The sequence below is a fragment of the Mastigoproctus giganteus genome, chromosome 1 (assembly GCF_048544385.1).
Source record: "Mastigoproctus giganteus isolate SK-2022 chromosome 1, ASM4854438v1, whole genome shotgun sequence".
Classification (NCBI taxonomy): Eukaryota; Metazoa; Arthropoda; class Arachnida; order Uropygi; family Thelyphonidae; genus Mastigoproctus; species Mastigoproctus giganteus.
In genome coordinates this window covers 111359216-111385959 of record NC_143575.1, presented here as the reverse complement: position 1 = coordinate 111385959, position 26744 = coordinate 111359216, and the positions used below count along the sequence as shown (strand labels likewise).

Genomic DNA, 26744 nt, shown 5'->3' with positions numbered 1-26744 from the left:
ATCGATATCAAGTGGACCAATCAGATTCATTCCTTTCCTTTTAGAGTTTATATAAGTAAAGAAATCCTTTCTGTTTTTCTTAGCATCTTTTGCCAAAGATTTCTCGTAATCTGCCTTCGCCTGCCTAACCTCCTTTGTGACCTGATTAGAGACTAGCTTATATCTACCATAGGCTTCTGAGTCGCTTGATAATTTATATGCATTACATGCATTTTCCTTCTCTGTCACGAGTCTCATTAGTTCATTTGATATCCTTTAGGCCTAAACCTTGAACAATATTTCTTAATAGGTATGAAACTTTTAGCAGTATCCACAATTAATTCCTTGAATGCTTCCCACTTAGAATTTACTGTTGGTAATATCATCAGTTGATCCCACTGTACAGAATTTAAAAACTGTCTGAGACCACTGTACTCACCTTTACGGAAGCAAAACCCCTTTCCTTTACCCCTGATGGTAATTATATCTTTAAGTAAATCCCACATCTGTACACTGTGATCACTGCCACCTAGTGGTTCCTTTATCTGAAAATTCTTAATACACGAATGATCACTGCTGATAACCAGATCAAGAGCATTACCCTCTCTGGTTGCCTGTCGAACGTGCTGCTACAGAAAACAATCATCCAATATATCCACAAAATCTTACTAGTGTGTGAGTGACCAACCCCCAAGTTCCAGTCAATATCTGTGAAGTTAAAATCTCCCATTATAAGACATTCTGATTTACTAGCCTACTCTATTTCTCTATACAATTGTTCATTGTACTCATTCGAGTCATTGGGCCTATAACACACTCCTACTCTTATTTTTGCTTTCGCAGTGCTTATGTCACACCAAACTGACTCAACAGTGCACTGTTCATCTATATCAACTGGATGCACATCTTTTGATTTTATATTTTTCTTAATTAACAGAATAACACCTCCTCCCTTCCTATCCTGTCTATCCTTGTGTACAAGTAACCCAATCACAAATGTTGCTCTACCACCTTTATACACGCCTTACTATTGTTGTGGTACAAAAGATAATATAATTCATTAGCCTGGTATATATAAAATTTTTCATTCAATGGGGTTTCTGATAATTAGACATCATTTTTTTTTTTTTTTTTTTTTTATAATGTATGTTTGCATACATGTGCTTATAATTTTGCCAGCCAGGTGGGTAAAGTGCCTGCCTGGCAACCCAAAGGTTGCAGGTTTGAATCCCGCCTCAGGCTTGGATCAGTGTAAAATGCAAAAACTTTTGGAGATGCATTATGGCCACAGAAGCTGATGCGGCAACTAACAAAAAAATTGCCAAAAAGATTATAACTATTAAGGAAGCCATATACCTAGTTGTTTGTACAAATAATTTAATATTTATAAATATGTTATTGCCCACAAATTACATGCATTATCCCCCCATGTGACATGAATATGAAGTTCGCTGAGCAGTGCAGACGGGCTGCCAGGGCAGATCATGGAGTCTTGTCAATGATATATATAGGAATTTTGCTAGCAGGGATAGGGAGGTGATAATCCTGTTATACAAGGCAATGGTCAGGCCACACCTAGAGTACTGTGTACAGGTCTGGAGGCCTCATTTTAGCAAGGATTGCAGTGCCTGGAGAGTAGGCACCTGCAAGGTGATCTGATTGAGATGTTAAGGCTTTGAATGGGTTGATCAAGCTGAATGCTGATGGGATTCTTCGTCTTGCTCAGACTAAGAACCTGAGGGGGCACTTTCAAATTTAGGAAAGATAGTTGTAGAACAGATGTGCAGAAATTTGCCTTTAGCCAGTGGGTAGTTGATTGGTGGAACAGGCTTCCATCTTTTGTTGTAGAAGCTAATAGCCTAAATAAATTTAAGGCTGAACTGTACAGGCATTTGGACTGAATGGAGGGATGAAATGGCAGGGGGTTTTTTTTTTGTTTTTTTTTTTTTTTGGCTGATGCTGCATAAGCTTGCTTTCTTGCATCATATGCCTCTACTAATGCTAATGTTCAAGTCTAGAAATCCTGCACGTGGTATACTGGAGGGAACCATCCAGGTGTGAACCAGTATAAGCAAGTTGAGGTGCGGCATTCAAATCACACAATGAGATGATATCCCTCTGCATCACAAGGCAATACTAGGTGGTCAGTGACTCATTATCCAGTGCAACACCACCACTTTTTGTTACTGAAGGCTTGAAGTGGTGAAATCCGTATTTAGTCTCCAGAGCAAACCTCCAGCACCTCATCTCTTCCTTGATGTACTGTGAAGGATGTTTTTTGAGATTATGATGGACATTGTGGTGAGATCCAGTATTCCTTACGTTTCAACGGTACAACCATAAGGCAGTTTTCACAGGCCAGCTGCTATGTAGTCCACCAGATCAAACTTATAGGTAACTCCATAACAAACATTGGCTAAGGTAAAGAAAGCCAACATGAGAATGACGAGAAACGTCGGATAACTGACGTGGATAATTAGTTTCCCGACACCAGACTGTCACTGCTCACTCGTTAAACAGACAGTAGGTGTTATCGGTCTGCAGCTGAAATTGAGAAGGATATATTGATTGACAGGTAGGCATGGCAAACGATGAAATGATTGGTGGTGGGCGCAACAGACGACAAGCTACTGTGTAGTCATTGGTTGGCATTATAATATGTATTTATGAGTAAAGAATGGTGCTTAATAGTTTTGTGATGAACAGTAAACAGGTAATAGTAGCGATGGATCTTTTAAAGAGGGAAGAAATTTGTAAGGAAAATAAAACGTTTGATGAAAACTAAATTAATAAAAGTTTCGTTCTGTTCATTCTTACGTTCTTCATTATGTTTTTTTTTTTCTCATTATTAAAAGCAGATTTTTTGAGTTCATGAGTATTTTTACTATATTGTTGGCGTCTCCATAGCCAGGTGGGCAGGAGCAGCAGTGCGTAGCACACGCTTCTTGATTAGACCGGGATTCGAGCCCGTGACCACCAAATGCGTAGGATGCAGATAGGTCAGCGAATGACCACCGCATATCCCGGAGCAATAAGGCCTTAGTTGCTAAAGCTCTTAAAAAAAAAAAAAAATAACAACAAACAACTATATTGTTGATTTAGGTTTGATTATGAAAAAAGTAAATGGTTTCTCTATTTTTCGTTATATTTCGTAACCTGACCTTGAATGGTAGGTTAGGAAATAATAGAAAAGGTTTCCTTATATTTCGTGACCTAACCTTAAACATTAGTTTAGAAAATAATAGGAAAAGAAAGAAAGATTCTTTTTATATATATATAGTGAATAGCTATTGAGGTGTTGATTGACGTTATGATGTGTGTGTATCTGCACGAGTGTCTTAAAAAATAAAAGTACAGTAATAAAAAATTAATATTTTGTTAATAAACAATTTCTGCACTAGTCCACCCATGATTTTAAAGAAAAAAGGTTAGGTTACCCACTCCATTTCGGGAGGGGTTTAAGCTCCTGTGGAATTCAAGTGGAAGTAACCTGACCTTTTTTCACCATTATGGAAAGCGGCGATTGGGGCAATTTACCATGCTTCTGAGTTACAGGATACTAAACCGATGTTATCGTGTGCACCAATCAGCAAATTGTTTGCCATGCCTACCTGTCACTCAATATATCATTCTCAACTATGCTCCAGACCGATAACACCTATTGTCTGGTTACCGAGCGAGTAGTGCTAGAGTACCATATCGGGAAACTAATTTTCCACGTAAGTTATCCGATGTTTCTTGTCGTTCTTCTGTTGGCTTTCTTTACCTTCGCCCAAACATTCAGATTAGCTAGTGTATAATCTCACTGCCTCTGCTCTGCCAGCTTGTGGCTGGTGAGAGTCCAAGTATGTGGAAGGATGTGTCAAGCACATGTTATGTTAAGGAGTTGGATATATTCTTGAAGAGAATATATCCAACTCCTTAACATATTTTTTTTCTCCCCCTTCACACACGAATATATTTTGTGTGTGAAGGGGGAGTTACCTCCCCCTTCACACACAAAAAAAAAAGAGAGACCCCACAAGTGCAGGGTAGGTATGGCCAGTCAGTAGGAACCGACAGCTTGGTGGAAATCAGAGTGGAGGCTCCAGCGGCGTGAGTTCTGCTATGGTGCATAGATCATGTTCGGGAAGGTCTAGTCCAGATGTGGTCATTCAGACTCCATTCGGTGATTCTGTCACATCCAGACTGAAACTGGTCCAGTAGTCCATGATAATAAATAGTGGGGAGGTCAAAACTGGGATTCCAAGATAGGATGGCCATGTCCAGGGACTGATGTTAGGTCTCTTCTTGATGAGATGTGTCACGTTCAGTAGGCGCCTCCATAGCCAGGTGGGCAGGAGCAGCAGTGCGTAGCACACACTTCTTGATTAGACCGGGGTTCGAGCCTATGCCCACCAAATACTGAGGATGCGGAAAGGTCAGGGAATGACCACCCTATATCCCCGGAGCAATATGGCCTTAGTTAATAATGCTCCTAAAAACCAAATAACAAGCAAACACATTCAGTGGGGAGAAGTTGGTCCAGAAGTCAATGATGAGGAATTTGTGAAGGTATGTGAAGACCCTGTCTTTGATTGCGCTTGTGTTGCCCCATCCAAGTGTGGAGACCAGTCAACTGCTCGAAATGTGAGGGGTCAAGTTGTTTTCTGTACTCCAGATAGTTTGTTGGTCAAGTCTTGTGTAAGTTTGGTATACTTCCAATGCTATACTTCTAGCATTGGTGTACATGCACCTGTACACCAATGCTAGTATACATGCACCTGTTCTATCCTCTTAGTTATCCTAACACAGCCCATGTATTCAGTTGTTCCATTATGACTCCCAGCAACTCTTGGAATTCCCCGCAACTTTCTCTCTATCAATAAAAGCAGTGCAAGAATCACTTTTGCATCTACCTGCAGATACTGTTAATCTTTTAGTCTCTGCATTCCCCCAAGCTAGCAGTTTTCCGATCCACCTAACACTGCCTCAATAGCATCAGCAAATATTCTTGCATCCTTTCTATTTAAGTGCATCCCATCCCTGTAGAAGCAGTGTCTCTTGTTAGCAAGCACAGATCACACTGAAACAAATTCTACTCCATGAGCCTTGCACAATATCTCCAGGGCCAAATTGATTGATAAGGCTCTCATCATATACTCCCTCCTATTGTGTCTGGGCAGAATTGCACAGTTTAAGATTTAACCCTATCTCACAACTTTTTTTTCAACATTGACAAGTGTTTATGCCAGTGTCTGTGAGGATACCTTAACAGTTCAAAGAAACTGCTTTGGGGGGAAGGATAATATAGGCATGCATTTGCATACGTATATTATCCTTCTTCATGGTGATGCTTGCACACATCTTGAGAATTTTTGTTTGTTGCTACAGTAGCGAATGTCAGCAAGATGTTCTGAGGGTGGCAAGTTATCAAGTGAGCAGGAAGATAAAGCTAGGAAAAGAAGCTTAAATAATTTCAAGGGGTGTGTCAAAATGGTAAACTATAGATGAATTCTTAGTTTTAACTGTGTCTACACTAATATCAGGCATGTTATCAGTAAAATTGGGGGGGGGGGGATTCAAACGTTACTTTTCTTCTAAGTAACCACTCGCTCTGTACAAATCTGAAATCCATCCTACCATGGAATATTGTTTCCACATCTAGGGTGGTGTCCCATAATTTCTCTCAGACCCCTAAACTCCATTTAAAAGAGAGCATTTAGGTTAATTAATGACCCATCTCTAACAGTTTCTCCACTCTAATTCATTTCACACCCTAATTCATTTCACAAATATACGTGGTCTCAATTCTAATCTCAACGATGTTCATTTCCACTTGCAGTCTGCCAAACCCCATGTACTTTTTCTGACTGAATCTCAGTTATCAGTTGATTCAACTACTGCTCATCTCAGATGTCCAAATTATTTGCTGTATGATTCCTTTCGCCTCAAAGGTGGTACTTGTGCATATGTCCGTTCTGATATTCCCCGTCAGAGACTTGGCAATTTGGAATCTCCTCTCTTTGATCTTCTCTGGCTTAAAATCTCTCTACCTCATTGTGTAAAATTCATCTGTTGTCTCTACCGTTCTCCCAACTCCACTAATCACTTGGAGCTCTTTGACTTCCTCTCTTTGCAACTTGACTTTCTCCAGTCCAACTTTCCTAACAGTGAGGTAATTTTCCTTGGTGATTTTAACGTTCACAACTCCAGCTGGCTTCCGTTTTCTAGTCACACCGACCCAGCAGGTCGAGATGCTGAGGCGTTTGCAATTACTAATGACCTAGCACAGATTGTTCATTTACCTACAAGAATACCAGACAATCCGAATCATACAGCCAATACGCTTGATCTTTTTCTCACAAACAACCCTTCTAAGTACACGGTCGAAGTGAGAGGTCCTTTAGGCACTTCAGATCACAACTTGGTGATTGTCTCTTCTCCAATGGAACCTTTATCTCATGGCTATTCCCAACCTCGTGTTGTTTGGCATTACAAGAATGCAAAATGGGATGACCTGCGAGACTTCTTTTCTTCTTTTCCTTGGTCGGATTACTGTTTCAAAACTCCTGATGTCAACGTTTGCTCAGATCGTGTCAGTGAAATTATTCTTGCAGGAATGGAATCCTTTATCCCACACTCCACTTTAAAATCTCGTCCTTTATCTAAGCCTTGGTTTTCCAATAAATGTGCTAAGGCTGTTCAAGAGAAGAATGTTGCATATCGTAATTGGCTTGTTTCTAATTCTTCAGTTTCATTTTCTGCCTACACCAAAGCTCGCAACAATTGTAAAGCAGTTATTAATCAGTCCAAACTTGAGTTTGAACAGGCTAAGAGTAGAAAACTTGCTTCTTGCCCTAATGGTAGCCGAGCATTCTGGTCTCTTGCCAAAGCTATTGGCCGCAACTTTTGCCCATCTCTGCTTCCACCTCTGTCCAAACCAGATGGTTCTGTTGTCACTTCAGCCAAGGATAAAGCTAACCTGCTAGCATCCCATTTTTCTACCAGCTCATGTATTAATGAACTTGGTAAAACACCTCCCACCATTCCCAACACGCTCCATTCAATGCCTCCTGTGGTCTTCCGTCAAAAGGATATCAGAAGGATTTTGATGAATCTTGATGCTAAGAAAGCTCCAGGTCCTGATGGTTTTTCTCCACTTGTTCTCAAAATCTGTGCTCCTGAACTTACTCCTATTCTTTGCCGCCTTTTTTCACTTTCTTATTCCAAAGGTGTTTTTCCTTCTGCTTGGAAATTTGCTCATATCCAGCCAGTTCCTAAAAAGGGTGACAAATCCCTCCCATCCAATTATCGTCCCATTGCAATTACTTCTACTCTTTCTAAAGTAATGGAGAAATCAATTAACCACCAACTCTTAAACTACCTAGAAACCTTCCGTCTGATCAACGATCGCCAGTATGGATTCCGTCGGTGTCGATCCACTGGTGATATTCTGGCTTATGTTACCCATTTATGGACTACTTCAATGGAAAGGTTCGGTGAAACACAAGCAGTTGCTCTTGACATCTCAAAGGCTTTCGATCGTGTTTGGCATAAAGGTCTTCTAAACAAGCTTCCATCTTATGGTTTGCCAACTGTTTTTAGTAATTGGTTATCCAGTTTTCTCTCTGATCGCTCACTGAGGGTGATGGTAGATGGCTCTCTGTCTTCTAACTTCTCCACTAATGCCGGTGTCCCCCAAGGTTCAGTTCTTTCCCCCACTCTTTTCCTCTTGTATATCAATGACCTTCTTCCATTGACTGGAAATCCTATCCATAGTTTTGCCGATGATAGCACATTGCATTCAACTTTCCATTTTGAGAAACCTTGCCCTGCTCAATCAGCTTCAACTTCTCGAAAATCTGCTACCAATTCCTTAAATGCCGATCTTCAGGTAATTCTCCAGTGGGGCAAAGACAACTTAGTTGATTTCAACCCTTCTAAAACTCAGTCTTGTCTTATATCTCGCAAAAAGGATTCTTGTGCTCCTATGCTTATCTTTAGTGACACTCCAATTTCTAGGCAAAAGGATATATCTCTTTTGGGGATTACCCTGACTTCTAATCTCTCTTGGCACAAGCACATTACAAATATTGCTTCCTCTGCATCTAAAAAACTTGGTTTTCTCTTTCGCTCTCGGCGTTACTTTTCTTCCAAACAGCTGCTCACTCTGTATAAATCGCAAATCCGCCCTGCCATGGAATATTGTTCCCACATTTGGGGTGGTGCCCCCAAAACCTCTCTCAGGCTTCTTGATTCCATTCAGAAGAGGGCAGTTAGGTTAATTAATGATTCATCTCTAACAGAGTCTCTCCACTCGCTTTCTCATAGACGTACTGTTTCTGCTGCATGCCTCTTCTACAGATATTTCCATGGGCACTGTTCTTCTGAATTGGCTTCTATAATTCCCGCTCTCTCTTTCAAAACAGTCCGAACACGTGCCGCCACCAGCCAACATCCATTTACTGTCCAACTTCAAACCCACAGAACCAACTTTTCATCTTCCTCATTTATTCATTCAACTGCCGTTTTCTGGAACAACCTTCCTTCATACGTATTTCCTGAAAATTACAATCTACAGAAGTTCAAGTCCAATGTCAACAAATATCTTCTTTCGTCTTCTCAACCTCCAACCCAAGCACGGTACTAAGTACTATAGGTTCTAATACCTCTCGTGTTTGGGGTTCACATAAAAAAAAAAAAAAAAAAAAACTCTATGTCTTATAGATCTTTTTCTGCTGCATGCCTTTTAGATAGAAAACAGGGCCCATTCGAAATGGCCCCTGTTCTTCTGAATTTGCTTGTATAATTTCCTCTCCCTCTTCCACACCATTCCAAATGTGTGCCACAACCAGCCAGCATCCTTTTACTGTCCAACTTCAAACTCACAGAACCAACTTTTCTGCTTCCTCATTTATGCCTTCAACTTGCATTTTTTGTAAGTCTACAAAAATTCAACAAGTATCTTCTTTCATCTTCTTATCCTTTTCCTGTGCTCGGTATTAAATACTCTAGGTTCTAATACCTTTTGTGTTCAGGATTTTCATTTAACAAAAAAAAATCACTTCAAACCATATGACTGGGGTCCCGTAAGAATGCCACACTACTTGTATGGCTGGAGTAGACATTGTGCCAAAAATTTGTCTTATTCCAAAGATGAAGAACACAAGACAAGGAGACAGATACTATACAGGGTGATTGAGAGATAATGCAAAGTTTAGGTGGCCATATATTTGTATGAAAATGCTGTAACTTGCCTTTTCATCAGCATGTTGTTAAGCATAATAGTTACCAGTTTGGTGCCATGTATCCGCTTGTTATGACTATTAGCCACAAACATTCAAATTTGAATTTTGCAATCACTTTAAGTTGGAAAAGTTCACTTTTGAATTAACTGAATGACAACTAAGTGATGAAAGAGCTGGCAGAGACATTATTTTTCCTTCCATTGTTGGAGTGTTGTTTGTAAAAATTTTGATTATAATCAAATATGCTGAACTCCCATTTATAACCAATCACATATCAGTGATATAATTACCTTTAAGCATAAATATTCCTTTTAGTTAATGAATTTGTAAATGTCGAAATTATTTGCCCTTTATTCCACTGCCTCCCAACGTGTTTGATATTACACTTTTCTTTCACACTAACGTCTACACACAAGAACAAATGAATTCTTCAAGGAGTTGCAACTACTTTGTTATGAGCATTCTGATCTGTATGGCAGAAAAAGAGAATATAAGAAAATGAAAGAGGAATGTAATTTACTGGTTGATTTAGAAAACTGAGTTTCTTTCAAGCCCTTTTAATTTGCGTTAATGATATGGCTTGTTTTGCGTAATACATCTTTCTAAAGTTGAATTCTCTGAATATATGAAACTAAAGTATACAGTTGTAAGTTTTTTAATGAATATGCATGGATTTCTTTCATTCCTTGAAGAATTAAAACTTTTCAATGAACAGAAAACAGTGTAAGCAAATGAAGCATAGTGTTTTGTGGAAGATTCCACCGGTGGTTTCCCACATCTGTGCCATGTTACTTTGTGAAGAAGTACAGATTTTCTGTAAAAGCCAGAAAAAGTGTAATGTCTGGTTTGTGTTGAGTAATGCTATGTTCTATTGTTATATCACAATAGAACATAGCATTACTCGAGCGGTGGATGTGAAGACAGCGGGGATTACAAGATAATAGGTTCACTAATCTCTCAATGACGACTTATAATGTCACTTATTTACAACTTGCAAAATATCTGTTTATACCTATTCTAGTTATTACTTGAATTTTTTCGATTTCTGGTTGATTTTTTTTTTTTTTTTTTTTTCCTTTCGATTTTTTTAAATTTAATTTTTTTTTATTTGGAGTCTTGAAGTGTCCCGGTTAATCGAGAGTCTGCTGTACTCTCCATCTTTGACCAAATTTTGATAACATCTGTTCTTCTTGCTGCTGAAATTCTATTCTCAGCAGCAGTTCTATATTCTATTTTCTTGAGGGGGTTATCGCTGTGAAGCGATAACCCTCTCAAGCATATTCCTAAGCCTCAAGAATTTGTCGATGGGTGAGCCTATTAAAACATCCTCTTTGTCCAGTGCATCATTGGGGTCAGAATCTGTAGAGTCATCAGTTTCAGGTTGTTCAGCTATAGCAGGGAGATGAAGGGACTCAGTCCCACACCTTACAGGGGGTTCTGCATGGTTTCCTCTTATTTCTCTGAATTTTCTGTTCACAACCCATAGTTTCAATGTCATATGATGCATGCACACCACTAGTTCGATTTGGGGTATTTCTGTCCATACATTCTGCTTCCCAAGTCTGACATTTTCTTAATTGTTTATTCTTGCTGTCCCCCATACCTTCAGGCAGGAATTACAGAGGGGAGAGTAGTCGTTATTTTGACAGTACAACCACAACACAGGAATGAGAAAGCCCTGAGGCAATGAATTGCAATCAAAAGCGCAGCTTGAGTGAAAGTTCACCTGCTAAGGAAAATGACATCAATGCTTAGTAACTGTTGAAGATTGTGTGAGTGTAATGGCAGAAAACCCATAGCCAGTGAAACACAAGAAATAAAGTCACAGGATGCACAAAAGTTTGTTGGGGCAGTACGTTTACCTTAGATACACAAGGGAGAAACCCTCCCCAGTCAGTAGGAAGATATGCACGTGGTGAACAGACAATACTGTTCACACACTCTCTAGTTACTTGTCAATGGCGGCATGGTGACCTGACCATTGACAAAAACGCTAGATAAATAACATCCAGATCTACCGTAATAGCCCAAGAAAAAACACAAAACACTCACCGGTGGATTTCTCATTGATGGCCTTATACACCTCAATCAGATCACCTCACAGGTGCCTTTTCTCCGGATGCTGCAATTTGCATAACTTAAGCCTTTCTTGGTAAGAGTAAGAGCACCCTATTGTTCCCCTCACCAGTCTTGTTGAACTTCTCTGTATTCATTTTAGCAACTATAAATCCTTCCTAAAATGAGACCTCCAGACCTGTATGCAGTACTCAAGCTGTGGCCTGACCATTGCCTTATACATTATAAAATGTAAACTCTGTTAGTTGTCTGGCAGCACCGAGGGTTTCCCCCCATCTCCACATTGTATTCTTTGTAAGTGACAGAACTCTGTGGAGGCCAGAGATTTAAAAAGTGTGTGGGGAGTGGTTTGTTGTGTAGTGTTATGTTCTGTTGTTTCGCTGACCATTTAGTCGTTGGGCCCCACCATTGCCCACACTTTACCACGAGGAGGCAGGTCAGGCACCCAGTAGATTATTTAAGTACTCTGGCAGGTCCCGCCACCTATTTTCCGAGGATTTCAGTGGCAAGGCTTATATATGTATAAAGGGAGTGGGTGAACACTAGAATTTGGAAAGGCCGAAAGTGGTTTACGAGTAAGCGGTTGAATTTTTTTTTTTGATGATGATTAGAATTTAGCGGCATTGTTGGGTGTGTACTCAATCAGTTTAGTTAGAGTGGGGGGAGAGACTGGAGACTGGAGGAAAAAGGTAGAAGGATGGGGACGATAGGGTTAGCATCCCCAAAGAGGTCAGTGAGGACGAGCCCTACCAGGTGAAGTATGGGGGGAGACAGAGACCCATTTCCTTCCTCCCCTGCCTGGTGATGGGGTTTTAAAGGAACCGAGTTAGAGTATATACTGTACAGCTATACAGTATATCTTCGTCAGTGATGGTTTGTCAAATCCGGTAGGAAGTTCAATCCTGCTCTTACTGTGGGATATGTTAGCTGGTAGTGGGGGGGGGGACACACATTTACTTGACTGTATGATTAGGATTGTCCGGTATTCTTGTAAGTAAATGAACAGTCTGTACTATACTACGCTAACAGATTCCTAATACAGTGCTACATTTTACTCTATCTAGTTTTATGTTATACTTTACGCTATCATGTTCAAGATATACGTTACACTATTCCATATCAATCTAATATACTACAACAATGGTGGCAAGTTTCAAATGGTACAAGGTTCTACGGATGCCATAGGGGGCGCTGACTCTCTTTAAAAATTACAGCTGTGAGTTACAGGCTCCGAAAAAGCAATAAGTGTTTGCCTTTTTATTTACATAATTGTTATTTTATATTGTACTTTATACATAGTCTTATAGTTATAGTTACGCTGGTTATTTTTATTTTAATTTAGATAAAGAGTTTTTGTGGATTACTACTTAATATACGTAAAACCGTTATTTCGTTCGAAACTTGCAGCCATTGTTTTTGTATATAGTGGTAGAGAATTCAAATTTTTAATTGAGGTAACTAGGTAGCTCTAACGCATAATTATATAGAGTAATACGCTTCACTGTTTCTATTAGATAGCGTAGTATTGACATTTAATTAATTTAATTTATTAATCTTATTAATTTAAAATAGCATGCCCCAAACTAGAGCAGCAAAGCAACAGGCACAAAGTGGCAGGAGTGCTGTGACTCGGGGGAGAACTGAGGGGGGGGGATTCTCCAACGCATCACAGCCTAAAAAAATGTGCAACTTGTGAAATGTTTGCCGAACTCTCTGGAACGGAACATGATATTGCCATGGGGGATGTCTTTGTATGTGCGCGATGTAAGGAGTGTAAGGAAATCAGGCGACAACTCAGCGTTGTTATGGGCCTATATGAGAGATTGAAGGACAGGGTGGATGCCCTCGAAAGATCTAAATTGAGGGGCCTATCAAGCTCTCAGTTGCCCACATCAACACCAGAGCACTTGGTCATCACGCAACACAGCGGCAACCCCCAAGACAGAATGCGCTGGTCCCACACAAACTAGTAGTTGTTGGTGACTCTATTGTCAGGGAAACATGCTTTGTAAAAAGGATAGGTGGAGCAGGACCAGGTTAATGATGTTGTAGAGCGGATATCATCTTTTAAGAGCACTAAAGATGACATAGTTGTACACGTTGGCACTAATGGTATTAAGAGTAGGAGACCAGCAGAATTACTTAACAAGTACAGGTCACTGTTGAACAAAAGCCGAGAATTAGGATTGAATTTGAAAGTGTCTGCAATTCTGCCCAGACACAATAGGAGGGAGTATATGATGAGAGCCTTGTCGATCAATTCGGCCCTGGAAAGATTGTGCAAGGCTCAAGGGATACAATTTTTTTCAGCCTGGTCTGTACTTGTTAACGGGAGAGACTGCTTCTACAGGTATGGGATACACTTAAATAGAAAGGGTGCAAGAATATTTGCTGATGCTATCAAGGCAGTGTTAGGTGGGTCGGAGAACTGATAGCTTGGGGGGATACAAGGACTAATAGTTTAACAGTAGCCGTAGGCAGAGGTGAAGGTGATTCTTGCACAACTTCTATTAGAATAAGTAGCGACCTGGAGCGAGGGGTGTTGGGGGTTTCAGGGATGGATGGCAGTCATCCTGAAATAGGTGGGTATATGGGATGTGTTAGGGTAACTAGGAATAGGAGCATGTATACCAATGCTAGAAGAATAGTAAATAAATTTGATGGATTTTGAAGTGTTGGTCAAGACATCAAAGGCGGATATTGTTGGGATAGCAGAGACGTGGTGTCACACAGATATAAGGAATGCAGAACTGGAATTTGGGAAGTTCAATGTGTACAGAAAGGATAGACAGGATAGAAAGGGAGGAGGTGTTATGCTGTTAATTAAGAAAAACATAAAATCAAAAGACGTGCACCCAGTTGATATAGATGAACAGTGCACTGTTGAGTCAGTTTGGTGTGACATAAGCACTGCGAAAGCAAAAATAAGAGTAGGAGTGTGTTATAGGCCTAATGGCTCGAATGAGTACAATGAACAATTGTACAGAGAAATTGAGTGGGCCAGTAAATCAGAATGTCTTATAATGGGGGATTTTAACTTCCCAGATATTGACTGGGACTTGTGGGTTGGTCACTCACACACACTAGTCAGACTTTTGTGGATTTATTGGATTATTGTTTTCTGCAGCAGCAGTAGCATGTTCGAGAGGCAACTAGAGAGAGTAATACTCTTGATCTGGTTATCAGCAGTGATCATTCGTGTATTAAGAATCTGCAGATAAAGGAACCACTAGGGGCAGTGATCACAGTGTACTGATGTGGGATTTACTTAAAGATTTAATTACCATCAGGTAAAGGAAAGGGTTTTTGCTTCCGTAAAGGTGAGTACAGTGGTCTCAGAAAGTTTTTAAATTCTGTACAGTGGGATCAACTGACGATGTTACCAACAGTAAATTCTAAGTGGGAAGCATTCAAGGAATTAATCGTGGATGCTACTAAAAGTTTCTTACCTATTAAGAAATATTGTTCAAGGTTTAGGCCTAAATGGTTATCTAATGAACTAATGAGACTCATAACAGGGAAGAAAAATGCATGGGTTGCATATAAATTATCAAGCGACTCAGAAGCCTATGGAAGATATAAGCTAGTGTGTAATCAGGTCACAAAGGAGGTTAGGCAGACGAAGGCAGATTACGAGAAATCTTTGGCAAAAGATGCTAAGAAAAACAGCAAGGATTTCTTTACTTACATAAACTCTAAAAGGAAGGGGATGAATCTGATTGGTCCACTTGACATCGATGGTTCGACTGTTGATGATCCTGCTCAGATAGCAAACAAACTGAATGAGTATTTTGCATCTACATTCACACATGAGGAATTATTAAGGTTTGAAAATGGCAGAAGGTTATCAAATTGTAGCAGGATACTTAAATGATTTTGTAATAACTGAGAGCAAAGTGGAGGAGAAATTGTTGAAGTTAAACATAAGATAAGCACCTGGTGTGGATGGGATTTATCCAGTTATATTAAAGGAGGCGGCAAAGCAACTAAGTAAACCTTTAGCCATAATTATGACAGCATCCTTGGACTCAGGGGAGGTTCCCACGGACTGGAGATGTGCAAATGTATCCCCAATTCACAAAGGGGGATCGAAGGGTGACACGAGTAATTACAGACAAGTTAGTTTAACTTCTGTTCCGGGAAAATAATGGAGTCACTGTTTAAAGATGCATTGCAGGATCATCTAGACAAGACTGCAGCAATAATTCAGACACAGCATGGGTTTGTTACGGGAAAGTCTTGTCTGACAAATTTGATAGGATATTATGATGTGGTTAAAAAGGAACTGGAAGCAAAAAATAATTTTGATATCATATATTTGGATTTCAGGAAAGCTTTTGACACTGTTGCGCATGAAAGACTATTATACTAATTGGAGCAGAATGGTATTAAGGGTAAGTTGCTACAATGGATAAAAGGATGGTTAAGTGGGAGAAGACAGAGGGTGGTAATCAATGGGTGCGGCTCTTCGTGGACTAATGTTATTAGTGGAGTCCCACAGGGTTCAGTGTTTGGTCCACTGTTGTTTTGTGTATTTATCAATGATATTGATGAAGGTATATCAGGCTTAGTGTCGAAGTTTGCAGATGATACAAAGGTTGGCAGGGTTGTTAATGACAGTAATGGCAGTGTGCTACTTCAACAGGATCTAGATAATTTGGGCAGATGGGCTAAGAAGTGGCAACTGAAGTTTAACCTTGACAAATGCAAAGTACTGCATATGGGTAGAAGTAACCCCAGAGAAACGTACCAACTGTGGTACTACACTTAAGGTGGTAGAAAATGAAAAAGACCTGGGAGTAATTGTGCAGGCAGATATGAAGTTTTCTGAGTAATGCAGACAGGCTGCCAGGGCAGGTCATGGGGTTTTGTCAATGATATATAGGAATTTTGCTAGCAGGGAAAAGGAGGTGATTATTCCTCTGTATAAGACAGTGGTCAGGCCACACCTTGAGTACTGTGTACAGGTCTGGAGGCCTCATTTTAGGAAGGATGTAGATTTACTTGAGCGTGTACAGAGAAGGGCAACAAGATTGGTGAGGGGAATGAAGGGATCCTCTTACCAAGAGAGGTTTAAGTTCTGCAAATTGCAGTGACTGAAAACTAGGCACCTGCACAGTGATCTGATTGAGGTTATAAGGCCTTGAATGGGTTGAGCACGCTGAATTCTGATGGGATCCTTCCACTTGTTCAGATTACGAACCTAAGAGGGCATAAATTCAAATTAAGAAAAGACAGATGCAGAATAGATGTGCGGAAATTTGCCTTTAGCCAGCAGGTGGTTAATTGCTGGAACAAACTTCCATCTGTCGTTGTGGAAGTTGATAGGTTGAATGAATTTAAGGGGGAACTGGACAGACATTTGGAGGGAATGGTGTGATTTTTTTTTTTTTTTTTTTTTGGCTGATGCTGCATAAGCTCATACACTTGCTTTCTTGCATCACATGCCACTACTACTACTACCATGTGATAACCTACAAAATCTCTATCTAAATTCAAAATAAATTTAGGAGCATGACCAGGACTATAAAGAAAAGAAAATAATATGCCAGTTAATAAGTCAATAAAACGGAAAAAATTTAACAAGAACTTATCCATTTGCTGGAGCCGTAAAATCTTCTCCCACACATGGATATCCTTGTGCCCCAGTCCTACATTCAATAAATTCAGTTATTTATTGAATGCCTTTTTATTTGCAAGCCTGGAAGAATTCAACCTAGGACATTTTATTTCTTTAGCACAAGTGAGCTTTGAAGAATATTGAAGTAATTATACTATTATTGCAATAACGTTACATCTTACAGACCTTTTAAAGTTAAAGGAAATTTGGACGGCTTTTTACAAAAGATATTCAAAATAGACTACAATGATCATGAAAAGCTAGAAAAAGAGGAAATGGAACTAAAGCAATGAAAAGCGAATATAAAACTTTATTTCTTACTGTCATAAAAAAAGTTTATTATGAATACACTGAAAACATTTTTTGTCATTCCAATTATTTAAGTTAGACTTGGTTTAGTAGTAATTAATTTATAGTGGCCAGTTTAGCTGAAAAGGAAAGTTTAAAGTTTGGAAAAATTACAAGTCTTTATGGATTTCATGTTTATTATTTCAGTAAGAACAGAAAAATTAAGAACTGTAATATAATCTGATTTTTTCAAAAATCCAAAATACAGTATAATCATATTTGTTTATTTCAGGTGGCTTGTTTTTCTTTAGATGCATTATAATTATGGCCATATGAAACAGTCAAAATACAAGAGGATTTTGAATAAGTTGAGGATTCAACGCTAAGTGCAGATAATCCATTTTTCAGTCACAGATAAATACCTTTTTTCTGTTAACTTCAGTTAGTGGGGGATACACTTCATAACTGTTTGTATTTTTGTTTTAATTCTACAACTTAAGTGAACTGTTCTGCCACTCCTTTTCTTTTTGCTTGAAGGACTATTTACTTGAATTGAATTTTGTGTTTTGAGTGATCAGTGCTGGATGTTTCATATTTGTTAGCCTGGTTTATTCCCTATTATTTCAGTATAATATGATAGAAAATAGTATGGTAGAAAATGAAAAAGACCCGGGAGTAATTGTGCACGCAGATATGAAGTTTTCTGAGCAATGCAGATAGGCTGCCAGGGCAGGTCATGGGGTTTTGTCAATGATATATAGGAATTTTGCTAGCAGGGAAAAGTAGGTGATTATCCCTCTGTATAAGGCAATGGTCAGGCCACGCATTGAGTACTGCGTACAGGTCTGGAGGCCTCATTTTAGGAAGGATGTAGATTTACTTGAGCGTGTACAGAGAAGGGCAACAAGATTGGTGAGGGGAGTGAAGGAATCCTCTTATCAAGAGAGGCTTAAGTTCTGCAAATTGCAGTGGCTGGAGACTAGGCACCTGCGCGGTGATCTGATTGAGATGTATAAGGCCTTGAATGGGTTCAGCACGCTGAATTCTGATGGGATCCTTCCACTTGTTCAGATTACGAACCTAAGGGGGCATAAATTTAAATTAAGAAAAGACAGATGTAGATTAGATGTGCGGAAATTTGCCTTTAGCCAGCGGGTTGTTAATTGCTGGAACAATAGATAGGTTGAATAAATTTAAGGAGGAACTGGACAGGCATTTAGAGGGAATGGTGTGTGTTTTTTTTTTTTTTTTTTTTTGGCTGATGCTGCATAAGCTCATACATTTGCTTTCTTGCATCACATGCCACTACTACTACTACTACTACTACAAACAAGTGAGAAGAACCATCTACTTTGACCAACTGAATCAAGTGAAATAAAGCTGTAGCTGCCTCCTTTGAAAAGACTGAAGACAGTGTTAATCAGGAGTGTTGTACAGAAGTGCACTTAAGATTATGAAACAGTTGCACCTCCACCTGTTCGAGCAAAATGGTCTGATTCACTTATTCTCCTAAAAACCAACAATAGCAACAACTGCATCTGATCTCTTGCACCCTCAAAAACTCAGTGTATAGTGTGTTGTGCCACATCATTGCTTGTTAGGCCCCATTTTCTTTGCGACTGGTGTGAAAATATTGCTGTTTACCAAGATATCATCATGCAGTTCATTTCACTCCTTGTGAGGCAGATAAACAAGATTTTTGGTTTCATTGAGATGATACAATGTGTCACAGAAAGGACATGGTTTCAGCAGAAACCATGTCCTTTCTGCGAGAATTCTTTGGCAACCATCTAATTTCTGGAGGAGGACTCTGGCCCCAAAGATCGTATCTGTCTCCTCTGGAATTTTATTAGCATTAGCATTAGTAGAGGCATATGATGGAAGAAAGCAAGCACATATAGCATCAGCCAAAAAAAAACCCCTTCCTGTTTCACTTATCCATTCACTCCAAAAGTTTGTTTAGTTCAGCCTTGAATTTATTTACGCTGTCAACTTCTACAACAACAACAGATGGAAGTTTGTTCCAGCAATTCGCTATCTGCTGGCTAAATAGAAATTTGTGCACATCTGTTCTACAACTGTCTTTTCTCAATTTGAATTTATGCCCCCTCAGGCTTGGAATCTGAGCAAGAGGAAGAATCCCATCAGCATTGAGCTTGCTCAAACCATTCAAGGCCTTATACACCTCAACGAGATCACCTCGTAGGTGCCTAGTCTCCAGGTGCGGCAATTTGCAGAACTTAAGCCTTTATTGGTAACAGCAACCCTTTGTTCCACTGACTAATCTTGTTGCCCTTCTCTGTATGTGTTCCAGCAGCTCTACATCTTTCCTGTTTCTAGGAATGCATGAAGAAGTCATCTATAAAGTAACAACACACACTGGACAAGCTTAAGATCAACATTGCAAAGTTATTGAAAACAGTCATGTGACACTGTGAAAGGTGATCGTTTTACATATACAGTCGAACTTGGTTATAACGAGAACAGAAATAATGAGGTCATGGCTGTAGTGAGCAAAAAGCCATAATTATTTTAATTTACGCGTATTCTCATACAATCACTCACTGTTACAAGAAGCGTACTACACGAATATACCATACAAATTTTTGTAACTATGCAAGCATTCTTAATTGCTCGGGTAATCAAAAAAATCTCAATTCTGGAATAGACGAAATTGAAAAGGGTGGCTTAGCCTTTATGACCACCTGCTTTGAATTAGCGGACAGTTTATGACCTTGTCCTTCCGCGGACGGGGCTATACAGTAGTGCATTGTCATTCCGCTTATCATGTTACCGTATTTACAGATTGTCTTGTATTCACTGAACCATAAATTTATTTCGAGACTTCTAAGAATTTTTTAAATGTGACTTATAAGAACTCTGTATGCATTTTGCGACTTCTAAGAACTCTGTATGCATTTTGCGACTTCTAAGAACTCTGTATGCCTTACTGGATCGATTTAAAAACCAACATAACATCATTTATGCAAAAATTAGTGGAGAATCTCAATCTGCAGATCCAATAATGGCAAATAAATGGATTGACCGTGTTTGTGCAGAAATCAGGAAAGATTTCAATGACATCTACAATGCCAGTGAAACAGGACTGTTTTATAATTTGACACCTGATAATGCATTTAAATTCAAAGGAGAAAAATGTGTTGGTGGAAAAAAATCAAAGGCTTGCTTGATGGTGCTCGTATGCACAGATATGACAGGAACTGATAAAAAAAAAACTGTTAGTTATCAGAAAATCGTTAAAACCTCGATGTTTCAAAAACGCAAGGAAACTTCCTGTGGATTGCACTGCAAACAAGAAAGCTTCGATGACTTTGGATATTTTTCAGCAATACGTAAATGATTGGAATAAGGAGCTATTCAAAAAGAAGAAAAATATTTTATTTTAGTTGATAACTGTCCTGCACATCCCCAGATTCAAAATTTGTCCAACATTAAGCTAGTGTTTCTACCTCCAAATGCAACATCAATTTTACAACATATGGACATAGGTGGAATCAAGAATGAAAGGATTTTATAAAAGATTTCTAGTTCCACATGTGATCAGTCAAAGAGAAAACAAACTTACCGAGTCTGTATCGATATTGGATGTTATAAATTTATTGAATGATGCGTGGAACAACATTACTTTGACAACCATATCGAATTGCTTCAACAAATCAAAATTAAATTCAAATGAAATTTCAATCATGGTTGAAGATGATGGAAATGAAGAAAATAACTTACCATTATCCGAATGGTTGCTATGTAACAACGTTATAGGTTTTAATACAGATGACATCGATGAATTTGTACGAGCTGATAACAACTTGTTAACTAGTGGTCTTCCTACAGAGAGTGACATTATAGATGCTGTGCTCAGCAGTGATGATAATGACGATGATTGTGATGATGATATGATGACAAGTGAATCAAAATCAGTGCCAACAATCTCACACGCTCAAGGTGCAATGCACACATTAGTTAATTTTTTTGAAGGAACTGAGGCAAGTAATGAGACTCTTAACACGTTGAGTGTTTTAAGGGGAAACTTAAGAAATATCAAAGTGAAATCTTTAAAACAAACATCAATTTTAAGATTCATAAATAAAGACTAATTGAAATCGTGTTTATTATTAAATAGTATTATTTTTAATTTCGGAGAAATAAATTGTGTTTAGTATTAAGTGTATGGTTTTAAAATTACAGACAAATAAATTGTGTTTAATATTAAGTGTATTGTAGTTTATACAAGCATATTAATATAAATAATATGTAGGTATATATTTATATTATTTTTTTCTCTAATATTTCTTTTGTTTTTTGAATCTATCTTTTTGTCAAGTTATTGAGAATTTAAAAAATAGGAAGTAGAATTAACTCATCACTGATATGAAGTGTTCATTGTCTAACGGCCCCAGGGGTGTCCCCATCTCCACTATCACTGATATAGCGAATAATGGTTATAACAAGGAAATTTTGTCAGTCCCTTGATGCTCATTATAACGAAGTTCAACTGTATATTGTAATCACATTGATATTGTTGTTAGTATGATAAGATGATATACTCACCTGTGACTGCTTACTTATACTTATGATATTAGTGTTACTCTAGAAATAAAGTTTAAAATGGATTGAATGACTTTTCATTCACCTTGTGTGAAATTTGTAATTGGTTGATGAAATCATGATGATTGAACATCTAGAACTTTCACCTAAGGTTAATATGAATTGAAAAATAAAAAAAAAATAAAATGGATGTAATCTGTGTGTAGTAATATGATTGAGGGGAAAAGAGAGAAGGATTAAGGAGAAGTAGCAAAGAAATGAAGAGGCAACCTGTAATTAATTAATTAATTAATTTGAGAAAATTTTCTGTACTTCTGTATAGGCAAAATTTTAAACTTAGATGAAAGTTATATAGGGTTTGCATAGGTCCAGTATTCCACATTGTGAATAAAAAGTCTAGTCATTGTCTCTTAATAGCATAATTGATAGTTCTGCTGCTTTGGAGCTGAATTATTTTATTTGTTGTATATTCAATAAACTGTTAACTTTTTTGGATTTGATGAAATCGTTATGATTGAACATCTAGGACTTTCTGTGTTATTTTTTAAAATTTTATTGATACCCAAAAAACTTTTATATAAGCCAGAAATTACTGTATTTCTTTAGACAGTTTAGAATAAAAATACATACAGTTTGTTCACTTTCATACGACTGTGTTAAAACATTTATGTTGTTAACTTTTTATATGCTTATTGCTACATTATATCAGAAGTTTTTTTTTTTCTGTACTTTTAGTACTACTTAATTAAGACATCTCTAACTGTTAAAAACTCTAAAATTGGTTTTATTAATTATTTTATTTTCAGTGCTGCCAATGAATTAATAGAGTCACATTCCACTGATGGTGAAGATGATTTTGATAAGGAAATTAAAGATATTAAAAAGGAACTTCCAAAAGAAGGTTAAAAAAAATTTTTTTTTTTTTTAATAATTTTCATGTAACTATTTTATTATGAATTTCAGAAGGCATGAAATATTGACTGGCAAGAGCTCTTTGGTGGAGGTGGGGGATGAAATACAGTTTGACATATCACTGAAAAACTGCTGCTAAACTAAAGTAAAAAAAAATCAAATGTTTTTTGGTATCTTTGTTTTATCAGCAATCTGTTTCTTTAAAAATCTCTACTTTTTTTTTTTTTTTTTTTTTTTTTCTTTTGTCAAAATGGTTATTGGGTTCATTATTTTAACATGTTTGGGTACAAATTTATGGCAGTAATTCATCGTGCTCAAAAGCTCCTAACTTGTTTGATCTTTGTTGATAATTTTTATTTCAGGATTACCATTATTATTCCTTTCCAGATGATATGTATCATTCTCATCTATAAGATATACTAAATATGTTACCTAGTTTAGAAATAACTTATACTTGGAGTATTTCAGCTCTAGGTTACCTCAAGTAAATCTCTTATGTTCATCTCGTGAGTACTCTAAAACGTTGTTATGTCATATCACCACTCCTCTGCTTCGTGTGTTTTTTCATGAAAAAGTTTCCACACATTTGGCCACTAGTGTAAGTCTTTAAAAGAGATCTCCAATCAGGTGGTGTGCCTTTGTTTGTTTTATCAGCAATCTGTTTCTTTAAAAATTTCTACTTTTTTTTCTTTTGTCAAAATGGTTTTGGGTTCATTATTTTAACATGTTTGGGTACAAATTTTTGGCAGTAATTCATCGTGCTCAAAAGCTCCTAATTTGTTTGATCTTTGTTGATAATTTTTATTTCAGGATTACCATTATTATTCTTTTCCAGATGATATATATCATTCTCATCTATAAGATATACTAAATATGTTACCTAGTTTAGAAATAACTTATACTTGGAGTATTTCAGCTCTAGGTTACCTCAAGTAAATCTCTTATGTTCATCTCGTGAGTACTCTAAAACGTTGTTATGTCATATCACCACTCCTCTGCTTCGTGTGTTTTTTCATGAAAAAGTTTCCACACATTTGGCCACTAGTGTAAGTCTTTAAAAGAGATCTCCAATCAGGTGGTGTGCCTTTGTTTGTTTTATCAGCAATCTGTTTCTTTAAAAATTTCTACTTTTTTTTCTTTTGTCAAAATGGTTTTGGGTTCATTATTTTAACATGTTTGGGTACAAATTTTTGGCAGTAATTCATCGTGCTCAAAAGCTCCTAATTTGTTTGATCTTTGTTGATAATTTTTATTTCAGGATTACCATTATTATTCTTTTCCAGATGATATATATCATTCTCATCTATAAGATATACTAAATATGTTACCTAGTTTAGAAATAACTTACACTTGGAGTATTTCAGCTCTAGGTTACCTCAAGTAAATCTCTTATGTTCATCTCGTGAGTACTCTAAAACGTTATGACATATCACCACTCCTCTGCTTCATGTGTTTTTTCATGAAAAAGTTTCCACACTTTTGGCCACTAGTGTAAGTCACCGAGGCTACTTTAAAAGAGATCTCCAATCAGGTGGTGTGCTTCATTATTTCCAAAATATCAGTTCAATCCCCAAACTTTTTGATCACATCTTACTTCACACATACATTTGTTTTTTTTCCACACATTGCTTGGCTGCTCATTTAGATTTGATATAGAAAAACAGCAAACATGACAAGGTGTTGGGAGGCAACAAAGCTCTTCTTGAGTGAGTTTCTAATATTTTGGCTATCCAGTGGTAGGCAGAATTATTGTATTAGTGGACTTTAGTTGATTGATGAAGACAGTTGCATGAAAAAGTCCATTTATCGACTGTTTTTAGAAAGATTGCGAGGTGATTAAGTGTGAATCGTATTATCTATATTATTTTATAAAGTATGAAGAGTCAATAATTAATAGTGCTTGTCTTAAATTTTAATGTATATCTAAAACAAATTATAATTTTTTTTTACAGAAGATGAAGAGAACATTAAATGGGTTACTTTATGTAAAAGGCCAACCATGTCACTTTTGAACAGCTATCGCCATACGTGGAAAGCAAGGCATAATCATTTCCAAAGATATTGCGATGTGAAACCAAAGGGTAATTTCATTTCATTTTATTTTTAACTTTATTTATAACTCTTGTATAAATCTCAGTTGAGTACTTGCTAACAGAAAATCTTGTTCAAAATAGACTTTTTTTTTCGTGATACCTTGACATCTGAAGTAAGAATATAGAAAACTATCTTGCATTAAAGTAAAAAGTGTGTGTGTGTGTGTGTGTGTGTGTGTGTGTGTGTGTGTGTGTGTGTGTGTGTGTGTGTGTGTGTGTGTGTGGGCATAGATTGCTTTGCATCGACAACACCCCCTTGTTTTGGAATGGACTGGTGTGTGATGCTGATGAAGTCCCAAAGTTGGGAATGGCTGATATAAGATTGTAGTTCACACATGTGCCGATCACTTTAAGTGTCTGTGAGAAAGAATAGATTAGCATTGAGATCTTTTTGACTTCAAACATGGAATAATTGTGAGGCAAGACATCCAGGTACCAGTATCTCAATAACAGCCATTTTGGTTAACTGCATGCATTCTGTAGTGCCGTGAGTCTACTGTGAGAGGCTTAACGGTAGTCAAACAGCCAGCTAAAGGTCTCTTTCCTGATCTGATTAATTTAGTTTCCAACTCTATCATTCTATCATTTAGTTTCCAACTCTATCATTCTATCATTTAGTTTCCAACTCTATCATTCTGTATTTGGAGAAAACAACGAGGCAGTGGTGTTATGGTTTGGGGGACTGTTTTTGTGGCATGCCCAGGGTCCTCTGATCACCATTAATCAGCATCTCTATAATAATCCCTACCTTTCTGTTGTTTCCACCAAAGTATACTCCTTCACAATGAGTGTATATCCAGATAATTGCTGTATCTACCATCAAGACAATGTACCATACCACGGGGCCCAGCAGGTAGGATTACTGATGCAAAGTGAACGCACCATATTTATTCCACTGCAGTAAAGTACAGATAGCAATATATAAAAATGGATTCTCTGTGCATTAAGAATATTGAGATAAAGAAACTACTAGGTGGTAGTGTTCATAATATATTAACAAGGGATCTTCTTTGAAGATAACTACTGTCAAGGATAAAGGGAAGAGATTTTACTTTCAGTGGTCTAAAAATCTGTCTAAAACCACACTCAGTGGTTTTAGACAGATTTTAAATTCCTTTCAATGGGACCAACTGATGATGTTACCAACTGCCAGTTCTAAATTGCAAGCAGCATTCAAGCAAGCAATTATAAAAACTGCTATGCTTTTTATACCAGTTATGAGATATTGTTCAAGTTATAGACCTAAATGGATGTTAGTTAGATGAACTGATGAGACTAGTAGCAGAGAAGAAAAATGCATGGAATGATTAGAAATTATCAGAAACCTATAGTAATATAAAATGGTAGACTAGTGGCAGAGAAGAAAAATGTGTAGAATGATTAGAAATTATCAGGGAATTATCAAAAATCTACATAATATCAAATTATTCTGCAATAAGGTCACTATGGGGCTAGTAACTATGGCACAGTTACTAGATTAGGCAAGGTAAGGCACATTATAAAAAGTCTTGGCTAAGAGTGTTTTGGTTAATGTTAAAGCTAAAAGGAAAGAGATGAACCATATTGCCCAGCTATACATGAATGACATAACTATTGAAGATTATTATTTTTTTTTTATTTTTTATTTTTTCCAGATTGCTTATGATTTGGTATCTACCTTTATGCACAAAGATTATTTTAGGGATGAGAATACCAGAAGTAAACTAAGTTATTACTGTGGGCTCTTCCATTTTCTTCTCAGTTATTTTGTAATAACTGAGAAGAAAATGGAAGGAAGATTGTTAAAGTTAAAAATAGACAAGGCATCTGCGGCTGATAAGACCTTTCCAGTTATATTAAAAGAAGCAGCAAAGTGACCTCTGTTCCATGGAGTCAGTGGTTAAAGAAGTATTACGATATCATCTTGACAGGAAAGAAATTCGGTGAAAATCACAGCATAGATTTGTTAAGGGAACATCTTTCTGACCAGTCTGGTTAGCT

At 37.6% G+C, this 26744-nt stretch overlaps 1 protein-coding gene across 1 annotated transcript in view; it reads left to right on the top strand.

Moving 5' to 3' along the window:
- Positions 1-26744, top strand: part of LOC150091099 (uncharacterized) — a 502417-nt gene that overhangs the window by 427926 nt on the left and 47747 nt on the right. The window contains exons 17-18 of the mRNA XM_090383197.1: positions 22566-22660; positions 24624-24752. Coding sequence (XP_090239323.1) covers positions 22566-22660; positions 24624-24752 — 224 coding nt within the window. The remainder of the gene's footprint in view (positions 1-22565; positions 22661-24623; positions 24753-26744) is intronic.